The 10,236-nt window shown below is 33.9% G+C and overlaps 1 protein-coding gene across 1 annotated transcript; it reads right to left on the minus strand.

Annotated features, from left to right (window-relative positions):
* Positions 1–366: 366 nt before the first annotated feature.
* On the minus strand, positions 367–7,991 carry LOC145771142 (microfibril-associated glycoprotein 4-like). Its single transcript, XM_082582879.1, has 7 exons — positions 7,808–7,991; positions 5,776–5,886; positions 4,722–4,861; positions 3,362–3,458; positions 2,430–2,526; positions 2,017–2,084; positions 367–617 (listed from the first exon to the last, which is right to left on the minus strand). The coding sequence occupies exons 1-7, from the start codon at positions 7,989–7,991 to the stop codon at positions 367–369; spliced, it is 948 nt and encodes a 315-aa protein (XP_082439005.1).
* Positions 7,992–10,236: the final 2,245 nt, after the last annotated feature.

Genomic DNA, 10,236 nt, shown 5'->3' on the forward strand with positions numbered 1-10,236 from the left:
AAAATTAAAATTGTCTCGGCTTAAGTCGCCTACTGACCCACGCACTTTGTTTGAAAGTAGATGTTCTAGTGGATCAAGGTTTTCACAAGTTTAAAGTAGAAAATATATCGTTGCATGATGGCAATGCAATGTTGCGTGATAGTATTGCAAAGTCGATTGTTAATTAATGTTACAATGATAATATACATATCAATGACCCTGTGATACGGTGTCGTTGATGGTTTTAAATCTGTTTGAGTTCCATCAAAAATGCTTTTTGTGCCACATGGATCACAAAGTTCAGATTTAGAAAAACACTACAAGAAAATTTTAAACTATTTTTTTCTACAGATTTGTGGATTTAACAAATTTGTTTTTTAAATTAAATCAAATCCGCTGGATCTTCATTTCTGCCTTTTTCATCGAATATCTGTCTCCCTTCCAATGACGCCATATGATTCCTCTCCTACCACTCGTACGCCATCCATCGATGTATTCCCCATTCAGGTTTGAATGATGACAATCACCAAACCACCACCCACCAGGATATGTCACTGCACAATTCCTGCTCACCGACACGTCATTATCGTTGTCTTTTGTGGTGAATGGCCGACCATTGTGGTAGGACAATGAATCACCTTCAATAAAAATGATTTTTCTTACGCAAACGACTTGACTTGTCAGTAAATATTCAATTCATGTTCAAAAGCCCTCAACTGCTGTAACCTTTTCAAAAATATTTGAATTATTATTGAGAGAGATTAAATTTCGTTTTCAACATCATTTTCGTGAATATTGATTATGTATTGTATACAATTTTAATAGTACCCGGTCTGCAATCAAAAACCGTAAGCGTTCCATTGTAAAAGTGTAAAAATGACATTTAAGGTTTCAAATTTTAGAAATAGATCAAGCTTAGAAGTTGGATGGGTGCATTGTCTCATATACTTTGCTTAATTATTCACGCAATTGTTTTGTTTTTACTTAATAATCTTGATAATAATCCACAGATTAGCCTAATGAAATTGCCAGATGTTCATGGCGTTAACCCGTTGCGTGCGACGTCAATTATCGAAAGCGCGTTCCTCGGCACTTAGATTGATTAATTTCAATTCACTCCAGCGCTTTACCTGTTGGAGCTAGCGGAAAACAATGCATAGCAAAATTGTTGATTATTAAACGTAGTTTATGATTTTACACTTTCTAATGATTCTAGATAGAGTTGTCATGAATATGAGGTTGTCAATGATGTCACAATTACTATTTTATCGGTATTGCAACTTGATCAACCTGACATGCTTTAAACTTTTTAAACAGCAATGTACATTGCAGCAGTGAAACCTTGCTGAATAGTTGCTCAAGTTTTAAAGTTTCTTTTCAGAGTAAATGGAACATGACTGACAAAACAAAGAAATCTTTTCTTACTTTATTTAGGTTCAGAAAAGGAGGAAACTACACAAGAAAAAACAGAACTATCAAAAAAAGAAAAGATTTAAAAAAAAACTTTTGAGGCATTGGATTACCAAATAATCTAACTCATAAAGCGAATATTGAAATTTTTAAAATACAGTAGCCTAATGTACACTGAAGCACCAAGTTGTAGCTAGAACATTCATGTAATTATTGTAAATACGTAAACTATCATTTAATTTGATAAGAGGTAAGCTAAGTAGATCTTCATAAAAAAAATTGAAATCGTAAGTCACTTTTTTAAGGTGGCGTCAAGATTCAAACTTTATAAATTTATTTTATGAAAATAACTAGGCTGATATTCTTTCCAACGTAGAAGTAAAGCTTCCAAACAAATAATGAAAATATCTCCATCACTCTCTGTATGTGATGTTGATGTCCGCGTCCTTCTTTTCCAAATATTGAATGGATAACGTGATTTTATTCGATTGTTCGAAAATGAATGAATCAATTTCCCAAAAAAAAAAACGGTCCTTGTAGTTATTTAGGTTTAGTTTAGATGCAATCCTCACTTTTGTCAAACTTGTTTCTGTTCAAAACGATTAGTTCAACCAGTCACTAACTCACCTGCTGTTCCGCTCTCACTTCCAATATTCAATCGATAGTTGGATGTTTCATCTCCTACAGTCATGTTGCTGAAAAAATATTTAACTTCGGATAAACCGTTAATAGTTGGCGTGTACAATGAAAAAATACATTATATATATCACAAGATACGTTTCAATTGCATTGGAATGGCATAGAAATAATACGTAAACCAACAACTGGTTTAAAAACTCGTTAACTGAGATATAGACGCCCAAACGAAATTTAGTTGAATTCTTCGATGAATAAAACTTCTCAGCGATTGTAGTTTTGATTGTAATTATTCGGTAAACCTCAAAGTTAGATTTTCAAAAGCAGAATGCATAAAGATTTCATTTGAAACAACCAGACTATACGTTGAACAAACAATATGTGATGAAAAATTAAGTACTCGCCTGTACTCAGCATACGCAGTGTTTCCTTCCCAGTCTTCAAGATCAATACGAAGTTTATATGAACCAGAACTGGTAATGGCATGGAGATTATCTAAGCCTGAAAAACAAAAAACTCAAAATGCATGACAAATCAAAATATAAATTATAAAATACCACTGCAGATAATGCTACACCGCTTCGATCTCAAAGTCTCATCCACGCAGTGTTGCCGGATATAGAATTCTGTCTATTTGGAAAAATTAGAAGGTCGTTAAGGTTCATGAAAAAACAAATTTGCGTCTAAAAAATATTCAAACTTCTGAAGAAGGAAAATATAGACAACGCTTGTTTTAAAAAATCGTGGCAACATTGGAGTGATAAAAACTAAATACCTTTGTTTATAGAGATCAGTTTGCAATTTGTAAAAAACACATCACTCAGTGAAGATTGAGAGTTTTTACTTGAGATAAAAATTGTAAAAGATGTGTTATTAAAAGTTTTCTCAAATTTTTCACTTTCACAATGCACAAAAACAGTGTATAAGATATTGAATAATAGGAACATCTAAACATGGTTACGTGGGGTTTTTTAACTGCCGATTTTGTTTTAAACTATTGTAATTTTCCTATTATTGTCCTGATAAGCCACAGAGCAAACTACAGTAGCCACACCAATAGGTTGCTGTTAAGATTTTGTCTAGTTCGGCACTCGTGTTGCTTTAGAATTTTTGGGAAAACAAATTTGCAGCTAGATATTACAAGGGTATTGATGCTCAACGAATGTTTTTATCAACTCTGGTTTTGAAAGGTTGTGATGTGGAAATACTTTATTCTCTTGCCAAATGATTGTTGCTTCAAGCCACCACAAAGGTTCGGTATGATGTAAGAAGCCTAACACGTAAACTGGTGAATCACAACTCATGCTTATGTCATATTCATGTGACATAGGCCTACCCAACCAGAATTCGCCACTTTTGTTTCCAAATCCTGTTTGATAATCAGACCAGCCCAAATAGAAATCAACTTCTCCTGAGTTTCTTCTTTGAAACACCTGGAATAGTGGAGATGTGAGCACTTGTCTATTGTTCATGTCTTTTAATTAATTGCTCAAATAACAAAAATGCTTCCAGCACGACAAAAGTAGATTTGAAAATATTGGGAAACTTTCGGGCATGCCTAAATAGAGTAAACCCGCTGCAATTGATATTGGTTGAATTTACAAAAACGGGATATAAAGGTAGTGTTTATCAATAAACAATTTGGTGATTTTATAGGTATTAGACATGTTATGTACAAGTTTTGCCAAGATGAAACAGCTTACCTTGAACGGTCTAACTGGGCTTAATATAACTGCAGAATTAAAGTATTGACAGAATAAAAATAGTTTTATAGGCTCTGTTGAATTATGTTAAAAATATAAGTCATTTAAAAATTGAATTTCTGATCTTCGTTTGTAATATTGAACAACAAAATAGCCAAGGTATAAAAATTATTTTTTTCAAATTTTAGAAATTTGAGCTCAAAACATACTGTAGAAAATTAATTAATAAAATTGAATGTAACGTTAATTTACTGAAACACACAAATACAACCAAGATATAAATCGAACATTTTTGTTGCAATACTACGCTTACGTTAGAACAAAACATTTCAACTACACATAAAGAAGAAACAGTTAGAAATTTCTTTTGTTTGGCAAATGATACTTTGACTAAAACTGCACATCACAACATTAAACAAAGAGACCAAGTTGAAGCTAAACAATTTCACCAAAGCAAATCATAAACATGGTTTGAAAAACTAGCATAAAAGTGATTCAATTCAATTAGAAAATACATAACAAAAAGACTAAATGCAAACACATTATTTCTTGTTTAAAAGGAAATTATTACATTTAAGATGATGAAATTCAAGTAACATCACTTAAAATTCAGAATTTCTTTTGGAAACGATTGTTCCATTAAAACATTATAGTGGCACTCTAAGACAATTGAAATAGCATCTAGATATAACTCATTCACAATATTGTTTATACACGTCATACCAACAAGATGAAGTTTCAATCACCGCATTATGATGGACATGAGTATTAGATCATTGTATTAATAGAAAGCTAGATCTTTAGCATAGGCTAGTTATGGAATTGCTTAGCAAACTTTTACGGTTTATCTAACACAGCACGTAGCATCGCATGTGATCCAAATAAAGCGTTTGCTCGTGCCATGCAAAAACTACTGAGCATACAATAAGCGTCTACAAGGCAAAGCAAAGTATCAAAAATTTACTGACATAAACGTATGAAAGTTTAACTTACCAACCAACTGCCATCACCAGACTCTAAATCGCAGTACACGTCAAGAAATTTTTCTTTTATGAAAATTGGATAAATTCCATTACTGTTGTGTCCTTGTTTGGCAACATAATTGCAGTCACTTGTTTGCTGGAAATTCGTTTCTGATAAAATCAAAACACACTCAATAAGAAACAAAAACTGCTTGTGTTAAAGCATGGGCTATTGGAAATCACTTGTGGTAATTAATTAATACTTAGTTATGTTACAGTTATATCACAAAGTAAATAAATAATTTACGATGTTTTTTTTGCTCATGAAGGCTTCGCAAAGTGTTAATCGAGGAAGGTAGTTTTAAGATATGCTCACTGGTTCTAATTTTGATGCAAACTTTGTAATTTTGAAGCAAAACAGTAAGAAAGTGACTATTACTTCTTTCAAGCTTTCACTTCTTCTTTATTAATAATTTGCATCAAGAACATATTGGCATCAAATCTGTATTCACAAAAGCTTGTTCGGTCTTTTTTCGCCCTTGGTACAAAGTATTCCATACGCTGCTATATGCATATTTAATAAACAATACATCAATGAATTACTTTGCTAAAAATAATTGCTATTTGTTATCATATCTTTTTCTTGCGTGTTAAAAGAAGTTCGACATTTCGGATTCAGCACTCAATATTAACCCTATCTCAGTTTTAAAAATATTTTTGCAAAACGAGTGTAGATCGAACATTGATATTACAAGGTGAAGCATTAATAAAAAGGTTATTCAATAGCGGAACTTGCTCAAACAAAATTTTTCAAATAGCTTAATATTTAATAGTGCACATAGTATACATTTTTAAATCCAATTATAGAAATTTGAAACTGGCTTAGTCATGCGCTATCTTTAGAATACGTTTTAAATCCAATAATGGTGATCTTAAAATGTATCAGTGTTGTGTGCTGCTTTTAATCCCAACGATGAAAATATACTTTAAAGAAAAAAATCGTCTTTTAAAAATTTTGGTCAATATTAACATCGCGATGGATAATATAGCATTGAATTTCTGAATAAAGTCATGGTCTTTTTTACCTGAATATTTTTCTAATTTCTGTTCCAGTGCAGACAACTTGTTCTGCAGCCTCTCCAACTCAGCACTGGTGTCATCAGCTCGTCCTTTTTCACCTTTCATACCTTGGTCACCTGTATTGGTAAAAAAATACAATCGGCTTTTTTATGTTTTTAGTGAGACTATACGTTTTTAAACGCTACATTATCACATCAACATTAACAGAAAAACGTTTTGAGATGATGCTGTAAGTAAAATTGGCGAATATTTATCGTTATACCTACAACGGTCACTGACTTACTTTAAAAAGCATTAGACCTACTAATGACTAGTATAGAAAGATTTTGTAAAAGTTTAAGTTCATGTCCAGTTGTGACCAAACAAATAGTTAAAATCATCCAGATAATGGATATATGGATTTTGGCCACAAAACTTTTATGTGACACGCCATTTCATATGATTCGGTTTGATTCGGTGGAATCAGGGGTGATTAAACTGTTCTATAGTTACGTATCCTTTCGTTGAACCTACGCATGTGTCGTCTCCCTTAATAAAATCAGCACAAACTGCATGCGACAGAATGGATCAACGCAAAAAGTAATCAGTGACTGTTTAAATCAGTGAAGAGCAACGTGGTCCAGGTGGACCACAAGTGGTCCACAGAGAATTTTCTGTGGTCCACGGATAAAATAATTCAAGACACACACACTTTCGGTAAAGTTATTTCCATATTGTTATGGTATTGTACCAATGCTAAGTTATTAGCAATTTAACTCCGTATTCAATGTGCTTGTGACATACCATTGGCTACAGTAAGATTAAGATTGAATCAAACTTTTACTTGTAATTATGACTTAATGTGTGACAAACAGCAAGAATAAGGCAGTCACTGACGTAAAATTTTATGATATTTGGTCAATTGTGAAGAAGGGGTGTTCTTCCCGGCCATCAGCACAAGGGTGCTCACTCGCTAGTACAGCGAGCAGCAGTAACGCTTCGCTAACCATAACGGTGTAGCTTCCACGCTAGCCATTAAGACCTCCAATAAACGATAAGTTTCTGGGCAGCCAATTGTAGCATCGAATAGAGAGCGATAGACACGTGTTTCTCCCATGAGGCTGGGCTCATCAGTATCGCACCGTATTCTTGCCACTTGGGTAAAAGCGGCGGTCGGCGGCGGCTTGCCACAAAGCGGCGGTCGATTACCCAAGTGGCAAGAATACTGTGCGATACTGATGAGCCCAGCCTCATAGGCGAAACACGTGTCTATCGCTGTCTATTCGATGCTACAATCGGTTGCCCAGAAACTTATTTGGTTAATTGTTACTTATAAATATTTGGTTAAATTTATTACTTATAAATATGTTGTTTTTCTAAACTTAAGCCACAATTATAAATCTGATATACAAAAAAGGCTATGGTCCACAGAGATTTCTAAAAAAAAAATTATGGTCCACAGTCACAAAAAGGTTGCTCATCACTGGTTTAAATTGTCTCTTTACACTTTGACGTACACTTCAAATGTGATGGATTAAGTTGGCGTTACTTTGCCAGTAAACGTCTTTTTTTGAATCAAAACTGACAAACATGTGACAAGTGACATGACAAACACTTGTGTCTCTTTTTAAAAGCGGTACACAACTGCACATGCTTGTTATGCTTAATTGGAAATCTGACACAAAAATATACGACTCCGACTCCTCAGTTTATAACTGGCCGACTCCTGACAAGCTAAAATCCCTAATCTCCGACTTCACAGTTCACAGCCCTGATTCTTAGTTCCGAAATTTTATTAGATGTATTTTTGCATATGTTTACTTAACCGCATCGTTTATATCGAATTGTGTTGCATTGACGTATATACAACACGTTATGTTAGTTTTATGAGAAATAAGTAAAATGCTGCGTCTCTTGCGTGTCGGAACCCGGAAGTTTTTTTAGGCAATGCTTTTTTTATAAACGTAAAGCAGTGCAGGCTTGCCACTCACAGATATTCAAACAAGCTGATTGAATGGCTACAGAAAACTACACACATCAAATAACAAACAATCAAACCTTTGACTCCCTGCAAACCCGTCACACCCCTCTTGCCAGGGGGGCCAGGCAAACCCCTTTCATTGACATCATCAATATTAGGAGTAGCACCACAAGAACAACAAGTCATTTCACGTGAAGTGTCCGCAATCGACCATGACATGGCAAAAATGCTCAGGATGATTAAGATTACTGCTTTGTCCATGTTTGTTTTGAAATCAAAGTAGTAAAAACAATAAAATTCAAACCCTGCTTTTGCTCCTGCCATAGGATTATAACTGTTAAAAATATTGCAATTATCGTCTGATTCAGTAAAGACTATTTATTGCTCATATCAAAAAAAATACAAAAAACCTGAAATTGAGTTTTGGCAAATTGTCTTCAAATTTACCCTGACAAACTTCAAACAACCTTTTAAGGTCCAAATTTTTTCCGGTTTTGGTTCGGAGAGGTCCAATTTTTTTTCAATAAATTTCAGTTTGCCTATTTGGGTGGAAGTGGAATGAAAAACAAATTCTTTTTTCATTTAAAAAACCAGGTGTCTTAAAAGTGGCGTTTAGGCCTAAATCCTCTTTCAAAGTGATTTTGGTCATCTGCCACCTGTACTGAGGTGAAGTGAAATGTGCATCTATAGCTCAGTCATCCATGGATATTGCCTACGACGTATATCTATAGAATACACATTTCACTTGTTTCATAATGATAAGTAGGCGATTGCCATCACTCTATGTCCTGGCAATTGTAGCAACCATCACTATAATTCACATACATTAGGCCTACTCCTGGACATGACATACGGCGGATCTTGTCATTAAACTTTTCACTGCGTCTAAAAAAGTAATTCTATGATACAATATATAACATATACAATAATATATATAATGTATAACATAATTAAAGGACTGTAGTTTTTTAAAAAAATCTCCTCGTAAATGTTTCCATGGAAAATCCGATGAAGTTGTACGAAAAATTATTTGGGACCCGAAAGGGTTATTTCTATGGCTGGAGAAAAAGCTACATAGGCTCTGCCTATTATACACATGTTAGGCTACCATCAGGAACTTTGATCTGGAGTAGATTTTTACATGTAGCTTATTCGCACAAAAATAATATCATCATTCATCATTTTCAGCCTGTGAGAGCCTACTGCAGAGCGTAAGCCTTCCCCGTTTCACGCCAATTTACATGATTATGTGCTAGTTGGTATGAAACTATAAAAAATAATATAAGCCTACAGAAATATCCATAGACTATAAGAAAGAGCAAAAAGCCTGTAAAGCTTTGAAATAGATTTTAAGTGGATATGGTTACATTTACTTTATTTGTTTAGTCAGCACAATACAAAATTTGAAACTAAAATTTTGTGAATCAACTTTTCAATCTTCTTCTAAATTTATCAATAATCCAAATGGATGCTCACGGCGATCAATACTAATCAAAGAAACAGAGAGTAGGCTACCGCACTAAATTGATAAATTCAAGTGTATTGCAAAGCTTTCGTCACACAATTGTGGCTTCTTTAGTGCCTACATATCTATTTGATCAAAGAAGGTTTAAAGTTCTACTTTTGTAAGAATGATGGGTGTGCCAGAAAATCCAAACTTGTAATTGTGTGACAAAAGCTGTACAATACCCTTGAATCAATTTAATGTGGTAGCTTATTCTCTATTTTATAACTTAAGTGAAGAGGTTATTTTTTTTATAAAAAATTATTTAAAATTAAAAAATATTTAAATAAAAATTCAGCTTGTTTTAAGGCAGGAAATTCACGGCCAAACGGTTATCTCGATGCGAAATTCTAGAACCTTTTTCAGTGGAAGCGACGATACTTTACCGCTGCCCATTGGGCTGCATGCGCCCTCAACTATTCTTCTTGCGGCCTTCAGAATAGCTGCCCCAATCAGCGAGAAAACGAGGTCATTACATAACGTAAGTGTTAGCAAAAAGTGCCTCATAATAACGTTTTCCTACACTACGGATACAGAGCATTTAATTGAGTTTACAGGGAGAGTTAAGCCAGACTTTAACATTTACAATCAATTTCTCACTTTGCTCTCCATTCTCGGTGTAGCAGTCCAAGAGTTACTGCATGCCAAAAGTTACAAGAGTTGCCAAATATTTCATTTAAATTTTATTTAATTTTGTTTTGAAAAATAAATAAATTTTTAACCTCTCAAAATGTCAGATTAATAATTATAAGTATTTTGTAATGTTAACAAAAAGCTTGCATTAATTTGAGAGCAATGAATTTACTACTCTTAGTTAAAACAATTTTTGCTTTTCTATCGATTGCAAAAACGCCAGGCACCCCTGGTAACTTTTGGACTGACAGTAACTTCCAGACTGCAACGCCGCAGAAGCAGTCCAAAAGTTACTGCTATTGTAAGTGGGTGTGCTTTTTTCAAATTCGTTTGGGAAAACTTGTAAATGGACTGAAAATTTTGCAGTTA

The sequence above is a fragment of the Aplidium turbinatum genome, chromosome 5, assembly GCF_918807975.1.
Source record: "Aplidium turbinatum chromosome 5, kaAplTurb1.1, whole genome shotgun sequence".
In the NCBI taxonomy this organism is placed as follows: Eukaryota; Metazoa; Chordata; class Ascidiacea; order Aplousobranchia; family Polyclinidae; genus Aplidium; species Aplidium turbinatum.